This window comes from Pipistrellus kuhlii, unplaced genomic scaffold, assembly GCF_014108245.1.
Source record: "Pipistrellus kuhlii isolate mPipKuh1 unplaced genomic scaffold, mPipKuh1.p scaffold_m20_p_9, whole genome shotgun sequence".
NCBI classification, from domain to species: Eukaryota; Metazoa; Chordata; class Mammalia; order Chiroptera; family Vespertilionidae; genus Pipistrellus; species Pipistrellus kuhlii.
The window spans coordinates 34,470,358-34,494,908 of NW_023425595.1; the positions used below are offsets into that span (position 1 = coordinate 34,470,358).

Consider the following 24,551-nt stretch of genomic DNA (forward strand, 5'->3'; position numbering starts at 1 on the left):
TCTGTTTCTACTTTTTGGCAACTGTGAAGAGTCACTGTTGCCTTTTAAAATATATATATATTTTTTTTTAATTGATTTCAGAGAGGAAGGGGAAGGGAAAGAGAGATGGAAACATCAATGGTGAGAGAGAATCATTGATTGGCTGCCTCCTGCAAGCCCCACACACTGGGGATTAATCCTGTCACCCAGGCAGGAATCCAACGGTGACCTCCTGGTTCGTAGGTCAACGCTCACCAATGAGCCACAGCAGCCAGGCAGCTGCACTGCTGCCTTTTGATCATCCCCGTGACCCTGTGAGTGAGGACTGCTATTCTGTGTTGTTTCCGAGAAGGCAGTACTGAGGTCCATGTGTGTAGCGATGGTGACCTGGACTGAAGCCCACCAGCCTCCTGGACTGGAGAGTCCTTCCCTCTGTCCTTGTCTCCAACCAGCCAGTCACTCACCCCCCGAGTCACACCTTTCCTGGGCATCAGTGACTGTTACATGCCAGGCTCTGGGCCAGGTGCTGGCGACACAGAGTGAATGGCTCGGCTGAGCCACAGTCTCTACCATGGCCTGAAGCCACAGGGACGGGCTCCAGGATCCGAGCACGCCATATCCCAACTGAGTACAGAGGCAGGCGTGCCCGGCTCCTCTTCCTCTCTGGGTCTCAGCTTTCTCCCTGCAAAGAGGGAAGAGGGCCCAGCAGAAGGCTCCAGAGGTCTGCACAGACTGCACACAGAGCGGAGCAGGAACTGCTAGGCTCCAAGGGCCTTCAGGAAGCACGTAACTCTCGACCCTGGAGGGGAGAGGGCACATGGGATCAGAACAGCCAGTGACAGTTTCCTCTCTCAGACGTAAAGGCACTAGGAAAAAACCCTTGCCAGCAATTCCCACTACGCCTTCCTGCTGTGTCATCTGGAGCCAAACTTTTCCTGAGCCGTCTCTGCCCAGAGGCAGGGGCTCAAGGACTGAGAATTCCAGATTCCAGGCTGGGAGGAACAGGCCGGCCTCCGAGGGAGGGCCCTTCCTGTTGAAGGTACTCCCCAGCCCTCTCTCTGCGTAGGAGGGCATGACTGTGACACTAGCGACGCACAGAGGCCACCCCCTTCCTAGGCCTCCAAGAACCTGCCTTCTGCCTCACATGAACCTGCTTCTGGGACCATCCTAAGGGAGTATCTGGCAAAGAATATCAGCCACCACTGCCTCTTCGGCTCCCTCCACACATGACAGGGCCCAACAAATATGTGATGGATAAATAAATGCATGAACAAACTGTGGTAGGCAGTTAGACAGTCAGGAACAGAGTGAGGACAGTGGGCCAGGTACAGAAGGTCAGCAGGGTAGGAAGTCCAGATGCCTATTAAAGGACAATTGCAGGGTGGGATCTTGCCCCCAGGGCGACCTTTCCTTCCCTAGCATATCACTGTTCACACAGTCTTTTTTTTTTTTTTTTTTACATATATTTTTACTAGAGGCCCGGAGCACGTAGTTTGTGCACTTAGGGGAGGGGGGGGTCCCTCAGCCTGGCCTGTGCACTCTTGCAGTCCAGGAGCCCTCGGGGGATGACATTCCTAGTGCTGCTGTGAAGCGGGAGAGGCTCCCACCACCACCACCACCACTACCGCTGTGCTTGCCAGCTGTGAGCCCAGCTTCTGGCTGAGCAGTGCTCCCCCTGTAGGAGTGCACTGACCACCAGGGGGCAGCTCATGCGTTGAGCATCTGCTGGTTAGTGTGTGTGTGTGTGGTAGCGACTGGTCGTTCTGCCATTCAGTCAATTTAAATATTATCCCTTTATTATATAGGATTGATTTCAGAGAGGAAGGGAGAGGTAGAGGTAGAGAGAGATAGAAATATCAATGATGAGAGAGCATCATTGATCAGCTACCTCCTACAGGCCCCCCACTGGGGACTGAGTCTACAACCCAGGCATGTAACCCAGACTGGAATCGAACCTGGGACCCTTCAGTCCACAGGCCAATGCTCTACCCACTGAGCAAACCAGCCAGGGCAGGGTCACACGGTTGGGAGCCCCTCCTCTTTCCTCCCTAGAGATAATATTTAGGCCTCCGCCATATTTCAGTTCCAGGCCCAGAAAAGGAGGAAACCAGACCAGCGACCCCATGGCTGACTGAAGGACCAGCTGCACTGAATAATGACCCCCTGCCCTGGTGCTGACCCATCAATCAGTGGAGACCGGACCATGAAAGGACACACCTGGAAAGCTGCTGAATGTGCTATTGAGATCTTCCCCTGGGAGCACCCCTAAAACCTCCACCCTAAACTTCTCAGGACAGAGGACGCAGCACCCTGTCCCTCCGGGAGCATGCCTGTGCTCTTCCTCCCCCTCTTCCTCCCCCGAGCGAGTTACCTTAGCTTCCTCACTCCCAAGCTACTTGAGCCCTTCCTTTACCTCTACAACTTGTTTTCTTTTTAAAAAAATATATTTTATTGATTTTTTTTACAGAGAGGAAGGGAGAAGGATAGAGAGCCAGAAACATCAATGAGAGAGAGACATCGACCAGCTGCTTCTTGCACACCCCCTACTGGGGTTGTGTCCACAACCAAGGTACATGCCCTTGACCGGAATCGAACTTGGGACCCTTCAGTCCACAAGCCAATGCTCTATCCACTGAGCCAAACCGGTTTCGGCTATAACTTGTTTTCTAAGCCCATTTTTTTGTTTCTATAAATTGCTCCTTCTATCTCTGTGCCTTTTCCAAATAATTGTCCTCTTATAGTTTGAGTCTTGGCCCTGAATTTTTTTCCTAGCCAGAACCCAAATACCGAGGTTGCTGAACCCAGGTCCGGCCTGACCCCACCAGTGGAACACCTGGTGTGCCCTGCCCACTGCCCACAGCAAAAAGAATGGATGAATGAACGATCCTTCGGCGATTTCCCAATTCCTATCTATCTCCTTTCCTCTGTGTTTCTACACAGCCACCATGGGAACCTTCAGTCCTGCATCTCCTGCCAGCTGTGTGGCCTGGAGCAAACTGTTTCATTTAGGCTGGTCCTTGATTTCCTCATCGGCAAACAGGACTACTTATGGGGCAATTAGGAAGGTTCAAAGAGAACACATATCCCGGCCCCTCCAGGGCTAAGGAGGAGTCCAGGAAACGCTTCCCCTCCACCCCATCCAACCCTCCCCAGCCTGAACCCTCAATCCCAGTCTGTTGCAAGGGCTGGAGGGCAGAGCCTCGCCCCTGGGCTGGCCCCTGGCTGGATGTAACTGTTTATGCCAAGCCCAGCCTCCCAGGGACAAGTTATTTGCTCTGCTTGTAATTAATTGCAGAAGGCCGGGCCGGGTAATAAACTCTGCTGGGGAAACATAAACAGTTTGCGCAGAGCTCCGAATCCATTGTGAGGGAGGCCCGCAGAGAGGGTCTGAGGAAAGGAATGTCCTCCCCAGCCTCCTCCCAGCCAGAGCACGGAGGTCACTGAAGGTCGGAACGGGAAGGACACCTCAGAGACAGACCACGGGGAAAATAGCAGCTGACGTGACCGGGCGCCTGCCTTGTTCCAGGCACAGCTGAGCGCTTGACTGCCTGGTACCACTATTTCCCTCATTTTAAAGAAGACACGGGAGCTGAAAGAGGCAGGGGGACTTGCTTGAACTAGAAAGTGGCTGGGCTGGACGGGACACCAGCTGACTTCAGAGAAGGAAAAGAAAAGGAAAAGACAGCCATTCGTTCAATAAAGACACGGGAGCTGAAAGAGGCAAGGGGACTTGCTTGAACTAGAAAGTGGCTGGGCTGGACGGGACACCAGCTGACTTCAGAGAAGGAAAAGAAAAGGAAAAGACAGCCATTCGTTCAATAAGAAATGTATACATGCCGAAACCGGTTTGGCTCAGTGCATAGAGCGTCGTCCTGCGGACTGAAAGGTCCCAGGTTCGATTCCGGTCAAGGGCATGTACCTTGGTTGCGGGCACATCCCCAGTAGGGGGTGTGCAGGAGGCAGCTGGTCGATGTTTCTCTCTCATCGATGTTTCTGGCTCTCTATCCTCCCTTCCGCTCTATAAAAAATCAATAATATAGATAGATAGATAGATAGATAGATAAATAGATTTTTTTTTAAAAAAATGGAAACATGCCTCCTGTGCCAGGCACTGGGACCTGGAAACACAGCTCCAGAGGCCCGGGCATCCCATTGGGGACAATGCCGACCAAATAATGATTCTCTCAGGGGTGCTCAGAAAAAAAGAAAACAGTCCCTTGTGCAGCAAGTCGCAAGTGGCCATTGAGTTCTGCAATGTGGAGACCACACAGTAGGCCTCAGCAGGAGCACATAATAGGTGCACAGTGAGTTTCTGTCTTTTCTTTGGGCCAGTGCAATTTCTCACCAACCAGTTCATAGTGTTTCAAAGGCACCGTGCCAGAGCTGGGGGCATAAGGATGGGAGAACAAGACAAAACCCCTGCCCCCAGGGACCCCACAGTCCAAATATGGGGTAAAGGGTAAGGTGACCAGGTGTCCCCGTTTGGGCGGGACAGTCCCGATTTTTAACAATTTGTCCCGCGTACCGGGGCGTTTTAAAAAAAAAAGTCCCGATTTTTGCCAAAAAATCAGGACTGCAAAAATCAGGACTTTAAAAAAAAAAAAAAAAATGCTGCAAAACACTGGACAAATTGTTAAAAATCAGGACTGTCCCGCCTAAAGTGGAATGTCTGGTCACCCTTAGTAAAAAGTGAAGTGCCAGACAGGTTGATGAGGGTCATGGGACAGAGAAAAAGGACAACCAACATCTGTTGAGCAACTTTTTGTGCCAGGCCCGGTGCTAAGCCCCACGTTATCTCCTTTAGCCCGTATTATAACCCTGCGGGAGAGAGAATGCCATCATCCCCATTCCAAAGACGAGAAAACTGAGTTTCAGAGAGGTTGCATAACTGTCTCATGTTCATCGGCGTAACAAGTTAGTGGGAGTGGGATTTGGAATTTGGCCTGACGCCAGAGCCCATTTCTTTCCCCGGAACCCCAGGCAGCCTCCTCCCTCCCCACCATGAAGGGGGCCCCGAGGTTGGCAGGGACAGGAGGCAGCCAGCCACCACTAAGTAACCCTCCCGGACACAGCAGTGGGAAGCAGAGAAGGTCAGCTCAGTCTCCCACTCACCCACCGTCCCCACCCCGTTCCCCGCTCTATCCACCCCTGGACTGTACTGACAGGTCAGGCTCCTCACTCACCCCCAATGCCCAACCCCAACCCCAACCCCGACCCCAACCCCAACCCAGGAGCAGGAAGGTCAATCCAGACTCCCATCCTGCCCTTCTCCCACAAAAGGGCCTGCCCCCTTCCCCGGAGCTGAACTTCGCAGCTTATAAACGCTTTACCCCCTTAGCGCCTCTTACCACCCCCAGTCGGTTCCCCAGCAGCCATCGTCATCGGACGCAGCATAGGTGGCTTCCCGGGAGGACGGGATCCATCCCCGGGGAAGGAGTGACCTCCTCTGAGCCATCTCCACCGAGCTTCCACCACTGACTGAGCTCCCCCGACGAGCCGGGACTCTCCCAGGCAGTGTTATCTCTGCTGCGCTATCTAAGCCTTCCCTCAGCCCTCTGGGTAGGAATATGTCCACTTAGCAGATGGTAAGATTGAGGGCAGAGAGGCCTTTTCGGGTGGGGCTTTCATTTGCATAACAAGCAGGAGCTGTGGGCTGGGCCTGGCCCAGGACTGGCTCAGCAGGGAGGGAGGGTGCCCTCCGATGACCAGGTCCGCTCGGTGGGATGAAACGTGGCACCGAGGTCCTGGCACCAAGCACCCCCCAGCCAGAGCAGGCACAGACCTAGACTTGAATGGGCCTGAAGCTCATAGAGTTTGGAAACCCCCTATTTTTCTCTTTTTATTTTTATTTTTTAATATTTTATTGATTTTTTTTACAGAGAGGAAGGGAGAGGGATAGAGAGCTAGAAACATCAATGAGAGAGAATCATCGACCAGCTGCCTCCTGCACACCCCCCACCGGGGATGCACCCGCAACCAAGGTACATGCCCTTGACCAGAATCGAACCTGGGACCTTTCAGTCTGCAGGACAATGCTCTATCCACTGAGCCAAACCGGTCTCGGCTGGAAGCCCCCTTTAAAAAAAAAAAAAAAATCTTCCTTTTGCACATTTCACAAAAACGCTGGGCATGCCAAAACCGGTGTGGCTCAGTGGATAGATCGTCGGTCTGCGGACTGAAAGGTCCCGGGTTCGATTCCGGTCAAGGGCATGTACCTTGGTTGCGGGCACATCCCCAGTAGGGGGTGTGCAAGAGGCAGCAGATGGATGATTCTCTCTCATGGATGTTTCTAACTCTCTATCCCTCTCTCTTCCTTTCTGTAAAAAATCAATAAAATATATATTTTTAAAAACCTGGGCATGCAGACACATTGCCAGGCCTTGGAAAGAGCCCTGGAGCGTGAAGGGCCTGAAGCCTCAGCCGCCCAGCCTCCTGGTGAAGCCGCCCGAGGAGCTCTGAGCGCAACCCGCCTGCACAGAGGCCCTGCCTCCAGCCCGGCAGACAGATGAGGCTCCCTGAGGACACTCCTTCTTCTGGTCCTAGAGGCTCAGAAAATGTGTACAGAAGGAAAAAAAGGGAGTGGGGGCGGGGGTGGGGGTATATGCCTTATGGAATCATCTCCAGGCTAGGCATCCCCAGCCCCTCATTGGAAATACAGCCATTCCCCTTCCACCGTGTCAGCTGTTCTCCTTCAGCACGGAGGCCAGGCGGGAAGTGAAAAGAGCGATAGAGCGCTTGCTTGCTTGCGTCTCCTTTGGGTCAGCAGCTCAGGGCCCCTTCCTCCGGGGATCTTCTGGGACTCACTGCCCCACCCAATTCGGGCCCCCACGGATCGGAGGCCCCTGTCGGTGGCCGGGGTCCAACAGGTGCCAAGCACACATCTGCCCTCTAGCACAGGAGGCTGGCATGTTAACAGCCAGCTCCAACGCCACACACACACCATCCCGGGGGCCTGCCAGGCGGTGGGGGAGCACGGAGGGGGGTGCCGGCAGGGTGCGAGGAGTGAAGGGGAGGCGTCGTGCCCAAGCACACAGCAGGTGCCCCGTACACCATGTTCACCTGAACCGTGTGGACGTAAAGAGCAACCTTCACATAGAAGGGAGGTTTCGTCAGTCCAAGCGGAAGGCATTCCAGACAGAGACTGGCTCAAACAAAGGCACGGACGTGCGGGAAGCACAGAGACTGTGGCGAACATCCAAAAAGTCAGCCAAAACCGGTTTGGCTCAGTGGATAGAGCGTCGGCCTGCGGACTCAAGGGTCCCAGGTTCGAATCTGGTCAAGGGCATGTACCTTGGTTGCAGGCATAACCCCCGGAGGGGGGGGGAGGGTGCAGGAGGCAGCTGATCGATGTTTCTCTCTCATCGATGTTTCTGGCTCTCTATCCCTCTCCCTTCCTCTCTGTAAAACAATCAATAAAATATGTATATTAAACAAAAAGTCAGTGTGGCCAGAGGGCTGGCACTGTGGCTGGAAGCGTCGGGGAAGGAGTGTGGGGAGGAGTGAGGCACAGACAGGAAGGGCCCCAGCGCCGCCTGAAGAATGTGGACGGTCCTACAGGACACGGGAACAGCTCATCGGGTTTTAAGCTGGGGAAGGACAGGGTCAGATGTGATTTTCAGGACAATAGGAGGGTTTAGAGGGTTCAGACTGAGCAGAGGGACAGCGGCCAGAATACGACTTGCGATGGTCCAGGCCAGAAGCGGGGCTGGGACTGAGCTGGTAGCAGTGGACTGGAGAGAAGAAAAACCCTTGTGTGATGGGGACATGTGTCCATCACCTCAGGGTGGGTACCCCAAGGGTTAGGATGAGGATTTCTCTTCTGCACAGAGCTCCCTATGCATGCACCCCCTCCCCTAGCTCCACACGCTACAGGAAGCTGAAGGTGGAGGGAGCCAGCTCAGTCCATGTCCAGGGTCAGGGCTGAGTTTGGGACTGGGTCATGGCTCTGTGTTTGCAAGTTCTTCCTATTAAAAACTACCACTTTTTTTTTTTTTTCCTTCTTTTTTCCTTATGCAAAATCGGCTCTGCAAAATGGTGAACATGAGATGGCTGGGTTGTTTCAAGTACCCATACTGAGCTGCTGTTGCTGAAGTCAGTTCTCTAAATAATATGAGAAATGAATATATGCCTATTAACTACTTGGTTGTGCCATGTGATCATCTCTGTCATTTTTTTGGATATTAAAATAAAACGATTGCAAAAAAATTTTATTCTTACTGAATTTTAAAATGCTTCCAGATTTCTTCCACTGCCCTGGGGCTAAATAGACCCATAATAAAATCAGCCTACTAATGTGCTGGGCGCTTTTATCAGCACAGACAGAACCGAGAAAGTATGGAAATTTATGCCCAGAGGCTGAAAAACTCACCACAGGCCCAGAGCTGCTAATAGAGGGGAAGGGGATGGGGGTGGGGTGGGGGGCGGAGAGAACCCATCTCTGCTTATCCGCACCGCCCTGGGCCCTCCGAGGGGCAGAGACGGCACGTGTGTCCCCACAGCCCCAAAGTCTGGAGCTGTGTCTCATAGTCATGGCTTCCCAATTATTTCGTGTCATTTCTCACCTGGGAACAGCCATCAAGCCCTCCGCAGGGTCTCCTGGGCCAGCGAGAAGCCTCGGCTCCCCTGCCCACCCCCAGGAGACCTGGACGGACCCAGGTTTCCAACGGTGAGTTTGCTGCCGGTGTCTCCTCACAAACCTGCCTGCCCCCAGTTCCTCTGTCCAGGTCCAAGCACTTCCGGGATGCCTTGTGGCAGAACTCTCACTTTCACCCTGGAGGTTGTGGCCTCCAGAAGTCTGTGGATCCAGGATACCGCCTAGGGACACCAGAGGAAGCAAGTGCCTGGCGCTGCCTGGCACATAGTAGGTGCTCACTTGGTGAAGTGAGCACCTACTATGTGCTCTCTGATAAAGCAAGTCAGTCCTGGCTGAACACACTGGCCACAAACCCCACCAAGGCCAGTGTCTGCGCTGGCTCACCTCCACAGCTGGCTCCCTCCCGTGGAGCCACCTCTGACCCTTACCCACTGGGCTTGCTCTGTCTGGTATCAACGGGTTCCCGTTGCCCCACTTCTTAGAGTATGCTGGGATGATCCAGTTCTTCTCCCCCACAAGACAGGAGCAGCCGAGCGCCAAGCCTTGTCAGTGTCCTCCTCCCACCTCAGGTACCCAACCCAGGGCCTGCAGGGTGGCGGGTACTCAGAAGTACCTGTCCACGGGCACATCCCTGGGAGGGCAGCCAGGGCTGAATAGACAGGGTATGAGCCAACCCTGAAACCCCTGGCCTGTAGGGAGGGGGTGCGGGTGTTCTTTGCTATGGTGTTCCCTGCCACCCCAGGACCCGGAGGGCCAAACCCCACCCCACGAGAAAGGGCATGGTCCTCAGTGGAGAGAGGAGCACGCTGCTCCTTCCGTCAGCTTCCCACTGAAAGGGAGGCATGCCACTGGGGTGGGCTGGGTGGCTTCCGGGACAGGCCTGGCACCCAGGGAACCCTGGGAAATATTTGTGAGCTTGAGTGGAACAAACGGAAAAATGCCGGCTGTTTGTTCCTCTGGATACAGAGAAGCGCCCCTCTGGGGGCACTCTGCGGGCAAATTATCTCAGGACTCGGCCTGTTTCCTCTCCCGGGGCTTCTCCCCTCTGCGGCCCTGCTCCCAGGAGTGCGGGAACCGGGGCAGGGCGTGAAGACAGTCCCCGTGGCCTGCACCAAGGGAGCGCACACAGCTTTCCTCCCGAAAAGGTATGGGCAGCACCTACCACCACCCCAAGCAGGGGGATGGTCACAGGGACCTCGCAGGCCCAGGAGTTCTGAGCAGAGCTGCACCTCCTCTGGGGAGAAATGAAAGAAGGAAGCTGGGAGTGGTGCTGAGTTATGTAACCGGCTTCCTCAGAGTCAGAGGCCCGGGCTGTCACAGCCCAGAGCTTTGCGGAGAGGATGGGGGAAGGGAAGGTGGCTTTCTTCCCTGCTTTTGCCTCTCCTCCTGACCCCCGCAGACCTGGGCAGACCCACACCTGGGCAGGCAGGCAGGCAGACGCGATGCTTTCCGAGCGCCCCAGCTCCAAGGAAGCACCTCCCGCCAGAGGCTGGGAATCAGGAAGGGTTGTAGTCCAACAGGGATCTGCTGGTTTCCCTGGCAGAAACCCAGGATCTGGGCTCCTCACTGGCACTAGCAGGGGTGGGGGGGGGGGCAGGACAGGAGCTAAAGCCTTGGGCCCTGCACAACGCCCACCCATGCTCCTAGCTTCCTGCACCCCAAGTTCTCCCCACTTCCTCCTAGAGAATCTGCTACGGGTGAGGGGCCGAAAGGGCGGCGTCCCAGGCTGCCCTAGCACCACTCTGCTCCACCCCTCCCACCCTGGGCAATCTCACTTCCCTTTCCTGTCAGTCATGTGAGCGGCTCCTCTGGCCCAGATCACACCCCCCTCCCCCTGTCTTCCCCCACACACCCAGCTATGTGCACAGTCCAGGACAGGCTGGAGAGAGGGGGCAGAGACAGGAAAGCTGAGGCCCACTCCAGGTCTTGAATAATAACAATGACTTTTGATCAAGTCCTTACCCTCTCTGCTCCCAGCCACCACTGCCTGATGCCCAGACATGTTAATACCTTCACCCAAGGTCATGGAGGTAGCGAGCAATATTGCTGGACAGCAAAGTCAAGTCTGTCTGGCTAAAATCCATACTCCAAACCTCCTGGCTCTCACTTCGGGGAGCCCCATCCCCACACACCTGGGGGTGCCCCTCGGGAAATGACTAGGCTGATGGAAAAGACACTGCAGGCTTACGTGGTCGCTCACTGAGAACACTAATTTGCTAGGACAATCATGAGGACAGGGCAGGGATAAGGGTGTGACAGCGGTCGAGGGCCTGCCTGCTGCCGCCACAGTCTTGCCTTCTGATGAACCTACAGCAGCTCAGCTTCAGGCTGGATCAGACCAATACACAGTCTGCTCCTTCCAGAGGACAGGAAGGCTAGAGCCTTCTCCCCTCCGAGCTCTGGAACCAAGAAGAAAAGTCCTGCCCGGCCGGCGTAGCTCAGTGGTTGAGTGTCGACCTATGAACAAGAGGTTATGGTTTGATTCCCTGTCAGGGCACAGGACCGAGTTGTGGGCTCGATCTCCAGGGTGGGGCGTGCAGGAGGCAGCCAATCAATGACTCTCTCTCATCATTGATGTTTCTGTTTCTCTCTCTCTCCCCTGCTCCCTCCCTCTCTGAAATCAATAAAAATATATTGTGTTGTGTTTTTTTTAAAAAAAAAAAAAAAAAAAAAGGAAAGTTCCTAGAGACCTCTGGGCCAATGTCTCCCCTACTTCCAGATTGGAACACGGGGAAACTGAGGCCCAAAGGAGAAAAGCATCTCTTCCGTGGTAACACAGGGACAGTGGAGAAATGGGGTCCTGTCTCCCAGGTCAGAACCCCTGCCCCTGAGTCATGTCACTTTGGCGATGTCTCTACAGGGTATCTTCTCCCAGCTGCCCATTCATCTCTCTCCTCGCTCCCCTACCCCCTTCCTGCTTCCCTTCCAGCTGTGCACCGCAGGCCCAGGGTCTGAACCCCCCTGGCATCGCGTCCCTCTCATTCTCACGTCTATTCTGAGCCTCACCGTCCCCCACCCCTTTCCCTTCCACTCCTCTGGCCAAGGAGCAATCCTTGGGTGGTTTAATTAGCTGATTATGATCTCAGCCCGCTGGATGCAGTGCCCAGAACTCGGTCCCCAGTAATGAGGTGGGTTCTGGGTACTTGCCCAGAGGAAGCCGATGGGAATTCCGCGCTCTCCAGCTGCACAAAGAGCTCCTTGATCAACAGCGGGTCATCGGAAGCCATGGTCCCCTCCTCATGCCAGGTCAAACCACACTGGATAGACCATAGCCAGATCCAGATGTCCATCCTAACGAGGAACTACCCACTCCCCCGTACCACTGCCCGGGCCCAGAGAAGGCTCGGTCATGTCTGATAGATCCTCCCTTTCTCCAGTTGATGGATAGACATAAACCCCACCTGCGGCCAGACATTCCTGAACTCTGAACCACCGATCAGCACCTGCCAAATGCCCTAAACCCCCATTCCTAAATCCCTAGGTCCCTAATCAATCAGCGTGTGCTGAGTGCCCTAAGCCCCGCCCTCTATCCTTAAAGGTGCTTGTAAGCCCCTTGCTCGCTCTCTTCCGCTCCTCTCCCTGGAAGCAGTCGGCAGGGGTACCCTTCCCTCCAATAAAGCCTGTTGTGTCCTGCCATCCTGGTCTCCGGTCTACCTTCTCTATTTAATCTATCAATGTCTGAGGATGGGGATGTTGTGGTGAATGCAGCCCGCCCTCTGAGGGCCAGGGAGGAGGGCTCCACGGAGAGGGCACTTATTCAGGAAGTAGGGTTTGGACAAGCAGAGGGAAGTGAGGACGAGGACGGCACTCCAGGTGGGAGGGGGAGCAGCAGGAACAAAGGCGCTGAGGCTAGAAGGAGCCTGCCATCCCCTTTCCGGGTCGCTCTGGCTTCCAGCAAACACCTTCTCCTAGCCAGGAATCCCTTCCTCTAGTGACCTCCACCCTTTGGGCCGCAAAGAATAACCTAGCGCCTTGGCTCGGGGCCACCTTTAGACATCTGAGTCATCAATGAGGTCCCATTGTTTTCACCAACAATATTAGCCCCCACCGCCCAGTATACCTTTTCCCAGTGAAACACCTCCATTCAGCCTCCTCCGTTCGCTAAACAAATATTTATGGAGCTCCGTGCCATGCCAGGTCTGCACAGGTGCTGGGGACAACAGACGCAGGCGGGGTGCCCTTGGCCTCCGTGAGAGGACATCCACAAGTGTGCACACACCCAAGGCCCACACCGAGAGGGTGGGCCAGTGCCAGAAAAGGGGGGGGGGCGGCAAAAAATGTGATTTAACTCATTTAACCCTCTGAGCAGCCTACTGCGCAGGCACTATCACGACCCCGTTTCCCAGGCCGGGAAGCTGCAGCAGAGAAAGAGTTAAGTCATCAGTTGGTAAGTGGCAAGGGCTGGCATTTGAAACCAGGAAATCTGGTTTTCTTGCTAGAGCCTACCCAGTATTCTAATCAGCCTCTAATCTATGCTAATCAGATCACAGAGGAGCCTGCGGACACCCAGAGGAGGGTGTCCATGGGGAGCAGACAGCCTGGGCAGAGGGAAGGCAGGTACTGTGAGAGGCAGGTGGCTGCCCAGGTGAGGACGTGGAGAAAGCACCACTCAGGGCACCTGGGCCCAGCCGCCTGGCAGGCTCAGCCCCCTGGCCTGTGACAGAGGCCTGAGCTGCCAGTCCCCCACTCCTGGTCCTCCAGAAAAGAGGTCACCCCCAAACACACCAACAGAGCACAGGACAGGGCAGCTCGGCCAGGAGGGCCTCACGCGTGCTGGCTGGTTGGATCTCCGTAGGGGCACCGAGACCCGAAGAAGGCAAATGCCGTGCCCAGTGTCACACGTGCCCAGTGTCACACCGCAATGAGTGAGCACAAGGGCGTTATGGGACCCTCCTGAGATGGTGCATCCCAGCTGTCCTCTCCCTCCCCTTCCCCACTGTCCTCTGCCATAGGATGCCCATTGATCGCACAGGCTAGGAGGGTGGGGGGGAGGGGGCTGCCAAAAGAAGCAGTATGCCCCTTCTCTCTCTGAGCACACCAGGAGGCTAAGGGCCAGAACGGGAGGGGCCTCCTGCCTCATCCAGTTTCCGGGCCTCTGGGTGCTGCCCCCAGAGAGAGAAGCTACACCCTGCATGGCCGCTGAGCAGCTCAGGCCTCGAGTGCAGAGTCCCGCCTCCTGCTGGCCTGTTATCAGCCACAGCCTCCCGCCTTGCTCCACATTCTTTTTTTTTTTTTTAATATATTTTTTATTGATTTTTTTACAGAGAGGAAGAGAGAGGGATAGAGAGTTAGAAACATCGATGAGAGAGAATCATCGATCAGCTGCCTCTTGCACACCCCCTACTGAGGATGTGCCGGCAACCAAGGTACATGCCCTTGACCGGAACCGAACCTGGGACCTTTCAGTCCGCAGGCTGACGCTCTATCCATTGAGCCAAACCGGTCTCGGCATGGCCTTGCTCCACATTCTTGAGACCCACAGGCAGGTCCCTCTCCAGGTACAGCGGCCACCCCTTGACTGGTTGTGCTTTCAGCCAGGCCCAGCCCAGACTGAGGCCGAGGGGAAGCTGCTCGGTAGCTGTGATGACTTCAGTCCTAGAGAACTCCAGGGGCCGATCCGGTCCAGGCCCTGGGCCTCGGCCTCCTGGGAGCCTTGTCTGGCACCGGGTCTCCTGGGAGGGAACAAGCAGTTCCTCTGGAGCGGGCCTAAAGGCCAGCCCCGGGAAGGAGGAGGCCTGTCTCCAGAGAGATGACCCTGCCAGCGCTCCTTGGGGGATGCGGAGGGGGCGGGGACAACAGAGTCCTTTGTTCCCCTCTCAAAGGCAGCCACCCTGTCCTGCCCCGCCCCCTGCTCTACATACCCTACTAGGACACAGGCCACCCCTGGGGCAGGACCTCTCTGGCACATGGGAGGGAGGGAGGATGCCTGGGATTGTGCTGGAGACATGGCCCACCCTCAGGAGCCCCCATTCTGATGGAGGAGACATGGCTCCCACCTGCAGAAGTCTGCCTTGTGGGGGAGAAACAGGCTTCACTCACAGTAACCCAATTCTTTTTTATTTTTTAATCACTTTCCTTTATATATATATATATATATATATATATATATATATATATATATATATATTTTTTATTGGTTTTCTACAGAGAGGAAGGGAGAGGGATAGAGAGCTAGAAACATCGATGAGAGAGAAACACCAATCAGCTGCCTTCTGCACCTCCCCCTCCCCCTACTGGGTATGTGCCCGCAACCAAGGTACATGCCCTTGACGGGAATCAAACTTGGGACCCTTGGGTCTGCAGGCCCTCGTTCTATCCTCTGAGGCAAACTGGTCAGGGCAGGAACCCCATTCTAATAGGAGTGATACATCCCCTCCCCTCCCAGACTTCCAATCTGATGGAGGAGACCCCCAGCATCCAGTCTAATGGGGAAAGCATGGCTCCCATCCTTAGCATTCCCCAGTGGGAAAGACCTAGTTTCAGCAATTAGAGTCCCTAGGCTGATAGCAGAGGCAAGGAGGGAGGAAGGAGTGCAGTCCAGTCAATAAATCCCTGCTAGACATCTATGGCCCAGACCCAGCGGTGAATATTGACCAGCAAACAGGAAACAGAAACAATACTGAGCCACAAGGAGCTTCCCCCGTGGGGAACACAGCCACCTGGGTATAAACAAATGAGTGAGAAAGCGCCCTGAAACCCACCACCCCAGCACCCAAGGCCCTCCAGCCAGGGCTGCCATCTCCATCGGCAGCCTCAACCCTCACACTCGAGTACCTGCACCTTGATATTGGCCCTTCATCTGTCTAAAATGCCTAAGCCTTGCCCTAACCGGTTTGGCTCAGTGGATAGATGGTCGGACTGCGGACTGAAAGGTTCCAGGTTTAATTCCGGTCAGGGGCATGTACCTTGGTTGCAGGCACATCCCCAGTGGGGAGTGTGCAAGAGGCAGCTTATCGATGTTTCTCTCTCATCAATGTTTCTAACTATCTCTCTCCCTTCCTCTCTGTAAAATAAATAAATAAATAAATAAATAAAATATACATATTTTAAAAATATTAAAATACCTAAGCCTTCCTCATGCCCCAGGACCCGGTTCGGAGGGCACCTCCTCCAAGAAGCCTTCCTCACGACTCCTAGATGCCGTTCTCTCAGGAGTCAGCTCAGACATGCCTCCCCGGGGACCAGCTCACACTCCCAAAATGTCGCTCCCAGCCCTCGGCTGAGCCTCACCCCCCAGGTCTGCAAACCCTCTGGGCTCTCCCCACCACCCAGCGCCTCACGCTTCCTCCAGAGGCTCAGCCCAGCTGCGGGCACGAACAACAGGGTCTTCCCTCTCTCCTCTGCACCTGGCTTTGTCCTCACCATTCCACCCAGACCCCCTCCCCAAGTCCACAGTCAGTGCCCTCTGGCTAAATCCAGGGCGTCTTTCCCCACCTCGTCCTCCGTTGGTTTTTCCCTATTTCTTTGGCCTCCAGGACACAGCTGCCCTGTGTCCTCCCTCCGCTCTCCACCCTCAGCCATGGCCATGGTGCTATCCAAGTGCCCACTGTCCCTGACTATCCTCTCTTCATAAGCCACCCCTTCTCCCCATGCCAGGATACACCCTCTCCAAGTCAACTACCTCTCTACACAGTAGACTTTCAAATTCCCACCTCCCACGTCCATCCCTCCCCTCCCCCAGACCCAGGTCCTGACCCTTCTACGTAAAGTAAGTATTCCTACATCTTCCTCACCCTGCAGTCTGGCTCCTTGCCAAGCTGCAGCCCCTCTTTCTCCCTCCCCGCTCCCCCCTTTCCGCCCCCCACGCAGGCCTCATTAGATGGTCAATATGGTCATGCTGGCAGCAGTTCCAGGAAGCCACCCAGGGCAACCTGACCCCGGCCTGGTGTTCTTCCATTGCCACCGCGCCGAGGTGTGGCCAGCCCACGACTCAGGATCCATGCTTCAGTCCCGGCCAAGGAGGCCACGCTTGGAAGGAAGACAGCCATGGAGAAGGCTGGAGCCCGGAGGATCGCAGACGTTGTGTGAGGCTCAACACTTCTGTTCGCAGCAGCCCCAGGGTGACCCTGGCCAAAGCCACAGGATTTCCCTATGTCCTAGCCAAGATGGGTCACACCGAGCTTAACCGCCAAGAGAGACCACAGGCAAGGCAGACAGCGGCCAAGGCTCACAGACAGCTGGTGACTGTGCGTCCCCATCACACCCACCCCTCCGCCCCCAGCAAACGAGAAACGTCCGTAAACATCTGTAGGAAAGGAAAATCCATTCCGTCCCACTGCTCCCTGGGAAGTCCCTCCTGTTGTCTAACTCCGATCCCTCTTGTTGCCAACTGAATGAGCAGGAACAGCAAGGACCAGAAGGGAGGCACAACGTGAGGCTGGGGGTCACCAGGGCGGTGGGCGAGGCCCATCGTGAGCCAGACAAGTCCCCTCCCTCGGGATGAGAGCACAGAGCAGCAGAGGGATTGGTGGGCAGACAGGCCTGCGTTCAGAAACTTGTCGGCTAAACGGCATTGGACAAATTCCTTAATCTCTCCCGGTCTGTTTTCTCATCTGTGACGTGGGAACAGCAGTCCCTGCATGAATAGGATCGGATCACTGGGAGCACCAAACGAGATCATACATGTAACCGCTGACACACACCAGACACCCAACCCCTCCGCTACATGGCTCCACCTCCTTATTCATGTTTCTCAGTTCCATCCTCTCCACAGACTTCCTCCAGAGCTCACCTTCTCTCAGGCTCCTCCTCCTCCTCCTCCTCCACCTCCTCACCGGTCTCCTTGCTTCCAGGCCTGCTCTTCCCACCCACTGTCCTGGCCACGGCCAGAGGCCCCCCTCCGAAATGAAAATACGCCCCCATCGCGCCCCTCCTCACACTCCTCCCCGAGTCACTTTCCACGCGGGAGAAACGCCTCGCTCCTCAGCGTGGCATTCCAGGCCGCTGATGACGGGCCTGTGTTTACCTCTTAAGGCTCACCCAGCGTCCCCTGCCCAGCCCGCCGGCCACATGTTGCTTCACGCCTCCCAGCCTTTGCACACTCTGCACCCTCGGCCAGGAGTGACGTCCCCAATCCCACCCACTTGGCCTCCTCGTCCTTCCAGATGAAACTCGCTGGCCCCGATGCCACCTCCTTCCCGGGAAAGCTTTCCTTAGGAGCCATGTCGCCTGCCCGGACTGCTGGGGACCCCTCCTCCGCCTCTCACGGCACACGCCCCCCTGCGTGTGATCACCTCCTCCGCCCTACGTCTTCTGGGGACAGGGTGGAGCCATGCACCCTGGACCCCCAGCCCTGGCATTCGGTCAGCGAGTGTGGAATGGATCTATCATTGCTCCCAGCGCACCTGGTTAGCGCAGTCAGCACACTACCTGCCTGCCATGAGTCCTATCCGGGTACCTGTTTTTCCCCCTGGACCCCAAAGTTCCCAAAGGGGCGTGGCAGTTTCTGATGAATTCCCATGGTCACTTTCCTATGTGGGGGACGCAACTCCAGGCACAGGGGTGAATGCGATGACTCCTGCTCCCTAGAGTACCAGAGATTTGCCATTTCCTCCTCTGAGTCCGAGATAAAGCAGAGTGTCCCACTGCTTAGGGAACAGGGCAAGGTACGGCCCATTATTGATTTGACCCTTTTCTTCCAAATGATGTGGAAACCTGCCTCGAAGGAAGAGGGAGGCCAACTGGGGCTACAGGAGAGACTGACAGGGGAGCCGGGCTGTGGTTGGGTGGAGTGTAGCCAGGCAACCCTGCCCACCCCGCCCTGTGGATTCAGTAAACACGAGGAGAGTGCTGAACACCTTAAAGTGGGGGTGTCAAACTCAATCAGAGAAGGGGCCAAAATCTAAAATCCAGCCTAAGTCGCCGAATGGTTTACTGAACAGTCAAAAACTGTCATTGTGATGGAAACGCAGCGGAGTGCAGTGATGACAGCGCGGTGCGGGCCACATTGCAAGGCCTGGCGGGACGGATTTGGCCCGCGGGCCTTGTGTTTGACACACGTGCCTTAAAGAATTCATAGCTCCCATTGACAGGTGGGAAAACTGAGGTCCTGGGAGGTGAAGACAATTGCCCAGCGTCTCCAAGGCCCCCCAGGGAGTTGGATGCGAGCAGGGGGAGTCAGGGAAGAGGTCCCGCCCCCAAGCATAGGGTCTCCAGTGGATCTCTGGCCACTCCTGGTGTCCTCACCCTGCCGACAACCCATGGCCGCAGGGGACCGAGTCCCAGGGCGGCAGGCTGAGGGGCTGAGTCACCCTGATGGCGAAGCAGCGCAGGAGGAACAAAGGGGAGGAGGCTCCTGGCTCCCCGCAGGGAGAAACGCCTCACCTCCACGGTCAGGGTGACCTGGACGTGGAAAAGAGAGCCACTTCCTCCTGCTGAGGACGGAGACCTGGGCCGCAGGGGATGAGCCATGAAGGTGCATGCAGACACCTCAGAGTCTTCTGAAGCCTCCAGCACCAGCCTGGGCCTTCACACACTGCACAGGGCAACCCCCGACCTCACCCCCACCCCACCCCGGCCTCACCCCCAGGACCCTCAGGGGCATGGCAGTGCCCAAGAGCCAGCCACAGGACACGGGACCACGTGGGCTCCAGTCTAGGCTCTGCCTCTGACCCCTGCTTAAGCAAGACAGGTAACCTCTCTTGCTCTGGTTCCTCTTCAAGAAAACAGGAAGAGGAGAACTAATCCCCTTGAAGAGCTGTCAGGAGGATGGCTAGGACGACGCAGTTTCTAAATCTTGGGAGCACCAGTGACCACTGAGCCTCAGTGGCTTCCTCTGGGAAATGTCCGTGATCGCTGGAAGCCCTCTCTCATGCTGCTGAGAGCGTGTGTCAGGCGGCTGTGGGTGTGAAGCTGCTTTGTCCGTGGTCCCAAACATGATGACCACGGCGGGTTATTGCTCCCCAGTCTATGAGCTCCTGCAGCACACCTCTCCAATCCCCACACCATACCTGGCACCACAGCAAGGGCTCAGTAAATCATTATTGGAAGCAAGGAGAGAGAGGGGTAGGGTGGAGAGAGGGAAGAGAAGAGGAAGGAGTGGGGCACAAGGATAGGAGAGAGGAAAGAAAAAGCGCAAGAGGGGTTGCAGAAGAGGTAAGAGGAGGAGATAAGGGAGACGCTTCTATCAGAACTTAAGGAAGTGGGTAGATGGAGAGGGCAGAAGTAGGGTGCAAAGCTGAGCCCCTGACCAGGGCTGTGCCCAGGGGCCACCCTGCCCCAGCTGCAGCCCCTTCCCCCTTTTCTGTCCCCGTTTTCCACTTCAGAGGCCTATCCTCTCCCTCTCTGAGTCCGGGCAGGCTCCTCCGATAGCAGCCCCTGTCCCACCTCCAGCTCCAAGCAGATCCAGGCCGGCCAGCCAGGCCTCAGGGAGGTCAGAGGGAAAGGAAACAGAGCAGATAGGATGCGCTTTTCCCAGGCTCCCGGGGGGCCTCCCACTGTGTGATGTGTGTGTTTCCACTTCTCTCCGTGTGGGGGGACTGCAGCGAGTGTGTCAGCAGCCCAGGGTCTCCGAGCCTGTGACCACGGGGCACTGTGCGGTCAGCAGTCTGGTGTGTGTCTGCTGGGGTCAGCGTTGGTGGGGTCTTGCAAACACCGTGCTAGCGAGACAGGTGCCAGCATACGCAGTCATGTCAGTCAGGGTGACAACCTGTGTATGCCAGGAAGAGTGTTTGTTGTTACAGTGACGGAACGTGACAGCGTGTGTGTGTCCAGTGTAGGCCAACACGTATGCCAGCACAAAGGTATGTTAGAGTTGATGTGTGCTGGAGTGTGGCAGTGTATGCCCACATGACTGTCAGCAAGAATGTGTTGGCAAGGGGTATCAGTGTGTGACAGTGAATGTGTGTGTGTGGTGTGTGTGTGTGACAGCATGAGCATGCCCATGGATGAGTGTGTACGTCCGTGTGTCCACATAAGCGTGTGTGCCATTGTGTGTCAGCCTGCCCCGTGCGTGGGTCCCTGTGTCTGCTGGCCAGTGCTGGTGTCAGCGAGCGAGGGTGTCTGCGGAGCCATGAGCCAGATGGGGCAGCCGGCTCCTCTGGGTGCCCCCGCCCAGGACCCTGCCAGCGACTGACTCCCCGGGAAACCTCAGGGAGGGAGAGCCCAGTACTGCTGAGCCGGAGCCTGGCGCTCCTGCATGACGGCGATCGCAGAGCCAGGGCGGGCGCCGACTGGAACCCCCGCCCGCGTCCAGGCCCAGGTCAGCCCCACGCGCCCCGGCCGCCACCCCCCGCACTCACCGTGTCCCTTTGTCACCCATGGTCCGCGGCGGCTGCAGGCAGGTCCCCGGCGTCCGCGCCCCGGCTGGGCTGGAAAATCCCCGGCCGCCGGCAGGAAGAGCGCGGGCAGCCGGCTCCCGGTTCCCTGCTCCGCCTCCTCCGCCCTCCGGCCTCCGCCGCCGCCGCCGCCCCCGCCCCCGCCCGATCGCCGCCGCCGAACCGCCCGCCCGCGGGGCCGCTCAGCACCCAGGCCGCGGCCAGGGCGGGAGCCGTGCGGGGAGCGCGCGTGGGGCTGTGTGTGTGCGCGCGCGCGCGCCGCCCAGCCAGCCGCCAGGGCAGGGCAGCTGCAGGCGTCTGGGCCCGCAGGGCCTGGGGGTTCACACGCGTGCGTGTCCAGATGCGTGTGTGTGTGGGCTTTAATGGGTGTGTACGTGAGGGCTTACACTGGTATAGATGTCTGTGCGCGTGTGTGCACGCAAGAATGTGCTGGTGCGGGGCCGTGTGCACGCCGTGTGCGCGGGCCGATGAGGAGTGTGTGTGTGCAGATGGGGCGGTGTGCACGCCTTTGTGCAGCTGTGCCTGTGTGCAGGCGCGCTCCCCCACGCACACGGAGGGCAGGCAGCCTTTGTGTGGGTGCGGGAAGGTGAAAGCTGAGGGTCTGCCCACCCCAAGGCTGAGTTCCTGGCCGTGTCTCTGGTGGGGTGGTAATGGGGGTTGGAGGGGGACTCTGGGTGCCTGGCAAGGCAGTCGACCTCTGCTCCACCCTCCCCTCAACCCAACTCCCCACCCTTCTGGAGAGATAACACCCAACAACCCAATAGAGACAGGAAGCAGGGGTGGAGGGGGCAGGAGAAGACAGCAGCGACAAAGCTGGGGCACTGGAGGGAGCAGGGCCAGCGGTAGTGGCTGCCTGAAAAGAGGAAGCCCTGAGAAGAGGAGATAAGGAAGAGGGCATAGAGCTGGCCTGCTCCGCCCACCCGTCCGTCCGGGAGTCTGGCCTGGTGAGGTAGCATGATGCAAAGTTCCCTAGCCCAGCTCCACAGGCTGCTGTGGGTGACCTACAACTTCAGCTCTCTCAGAACCAGTCTCCAAACGTGTAAAGTGGGAAGCTAATACCAGCCTGCAGAATGGGTCATAGGTGTTTGCTGATCTCCCCTGACACACCATAGGTGCCAAGGAGATGTTAACCCATCCCCCTGCAGGCCTCAGGAGATGTCCTTTGAAATCCTGGCTTAAACCGGCTTTGTCTGAGGTTACTCCTGCTTTGCTGGCAGATGAGAGAAGTGTGAGGTCTTTCGCTGCTGGGATTTGGCTCATTGGCCCTGATAGGCCCCTAATATTGGCATATTCGTGGGAGGAAATGAAGCTATCATTTACTCTGATGTGATTGTGAGTCTGTAAACATCTCCTGTAATTATGCTCAGCAACAGATACCTATGCTGATTGTATAGTCGGGTAAGGATATCCCAATGGAATTGCCGTAATTACGTCCAGATGGCAAGTGATGGGGGGTTTGAGGGTCCGACAGGCAGGCAGGGTGGTCCAGGGTCTGGACAATGTTCGGAGCTGGGAGAGGGTGGATGATGGTTTAGAACTCTCCTCCCGGCCTTAGTCTCTGGGCGTCACCCTCACTCCCACAGAGGAAGGAGAGAAGGCACCTGCTGTTTCTACGAACGGCAGAGATCTGGAGAGGAATGTACCAGAGTCTTGTCTAATGAGAGGAGGCTCCCAGAGTGAGCCAGAGAGGATCCTTACTGAGATGGAGAGGCCAGTTTCCCCACCTGGAAAACAGAAGCTCAACCAAAGCACGTGATCTCCATTCAGATACCCTCTGCCAGCACACAGCTCTTCCCCGCCCAGTTTGGCAAGCACGGCCCTGACCTTCTTGGGACGCTGAACAGACGGGCGGCCTGTGGAGTCAGCATACAGGATCTCACGTACATCCCTGCCAGCCCATAAACTTCACTAGGGGTGTGTGGTGTGCCTGGCACGGCTCGATGCTCACTATTCTGTGAGATAAATGTTCTTTTCCCTTTTTTTAAAAAGAGCAAACTGATACTCAGAGAAGAAGCCAAGTAGTTTGCCGAAAGCCGTAGGTTCCTGTGGACCTTGTCCTCTGACTTTCCCTCTCAGGCCCTCCCCAAAGGGAAGCTAACATGTAGTAGAGCTAGAACGTGGCTCGTGATTTACTCCTCACTCAATAACTGTTTTGTTCAACATGCCACATGTGGCCCTAGGTCCTTACAAACAGTCATCAATGGGACAGAAGGAGCTGTCATTCCAGAGGGATGTAGGAGTGGGGAAGGGGTGAGGGGTATTTTGACTTTACCTGTCAGGAATACAACCTGTTATGTATTCCTGGTGTGATCAGAATCAATAAAAATGTAAAAGTAGTCATCTTGAGGCGACCTCTAGAAATACAAACAATCTAGTTTCAGGCAGCAGTAAGTGTTTTAAAGGACATAACACGATGATTAAAGCATACTGGCGGCAAGCATTCTTAGGAAAAAGCTCTTCAAGGACATGACCTCTGGGCTGAGACCTGCAGATGAGGAGCCAGAGCTGTGTGGGGAGAGCCAGGGGCAGAGGGAGCAGCAGGTATAGAAGCTGTGCCGTTTGGAAGCCCAGGACCAGGGGGCCTGGGTTTGGGTGACGGGAAGAAATGGTGAGATCGTGCAGGGCCTGTGGCTGGAACTAAGGAGTTTGGGGAGCCAGTGGAGGACTGGGCAGATGAGTAACAGTGACTACACTTTTAAAGGTCACTCTAGCTGTTGGAAAGAGTTATCTTGGAGCAAGACAAAAACAGAAGCAGTCACTCCATTATTGCAGCAGGCAAGAGAGAGTGGATATGGCTTGGACTCAGGTGGTGGCAGCAGAAATGGGAAGAAATAAAGAGATTCATTTATATTTGGAGGTAGAGCCAACAGCACCTGCTGAGGGACCAGCTGTGGACAGGGGAGGATCCTGGCTTACTCTAAGGGCCCCGTCAGGCCTATTTGTTCCACCCTCAATGCAGGCCACCTCCCCCTGCATTTCTCCAGGGACACTGATGGTTGAGCAGCTCAGAGGCTCTTTCTTTCCTGCCTCAACCCATTTGTAACACATCTTCCTCCTGAAAACCAGAGCAATTTTTCTAAAAGGCAAGTAGATTCTACTACTGAGGAGATTCTCCATCTTGTAGGAGATGTTATCTCCAGCCAAGTCCCAATCTGAGCCAATCACATGCTTGAATATTTATCACTCACAATAATAATTCCTTATCCAAAGGTAGATAGAAATAAAGTATTATCCCTGCTTTATCGATGAGGAAAGAAAGGCTCTATGAGGGAATGTGCCTAAGCCAAGGGCATAGCAAATAAAAGGTACAGCTGCAGCTCAAACCCAAAGCTTCTGCTTAGCTGGTCAGATAGTTGAATGTCAGATTGAAATGTGAGTGGGTAGGTGGGTGGGTGGGTGAGTTTTCAGCTCACTGCTTAACCAAGGATGTGAGGCTGACTGGTGCATATGTTGGAGATGTTAAAGGTTAATAAACTAAGGAGCTTCTATCCAAACCGGATATCTGGTTGTAATCATTGACTCTTCCTTTAATCCTCTCAATCCTTATCAAGCCAGTCTCTATCTCCTATGTGTTCCCCTACCTAGGGGATCATGTTAAGGATTTGATCTTTATCCAAAGATCACTAAAGAAGCTTTAAAAGATTATTTTTTAAATATTTTTATTGATTTCAGAGAGAGGAAGGGAGGAGAGAGAGATAGAAACA

At 55.6% G+C, this 24,551-nt stretch overlaps 1 protein-coding gene across 4 annotated transcripts in view; it reads right to left on the reverse strand.

Annotated features, from left to right (window-relative positions):
* ARRB1 (arrestin beta 1) overlaps positions 1 to 21,008 on the reverse strand; it is a 73,092-nt gene extending 52,084 nt beyond the window's left edge. Inside the window, exon 1 of one of the 4 annotated variants that reach the window (XM_036426382.2) lies at positions 20,812 to 21,008. In XM_036426382.2, the coding sequence (XP_036282275.1) occupies positions 20,812 to 20,831 (20 nt within the window). In that variant the 5' untranslated portion in view covers positions 20,832 to 21,008. Of the gene's footprint in view, positions 1 to 17,303; positions 17,461 to 20,811 lie in introns of those variants that run through there. The other 3 variants (XM_036426381.2, XM_036426378.2, XM_036426379.2) reach the window with 3 other exon arrangements.
* Positions 21,009 to 24,551: the final 3,543 nt, after the last annotated feature.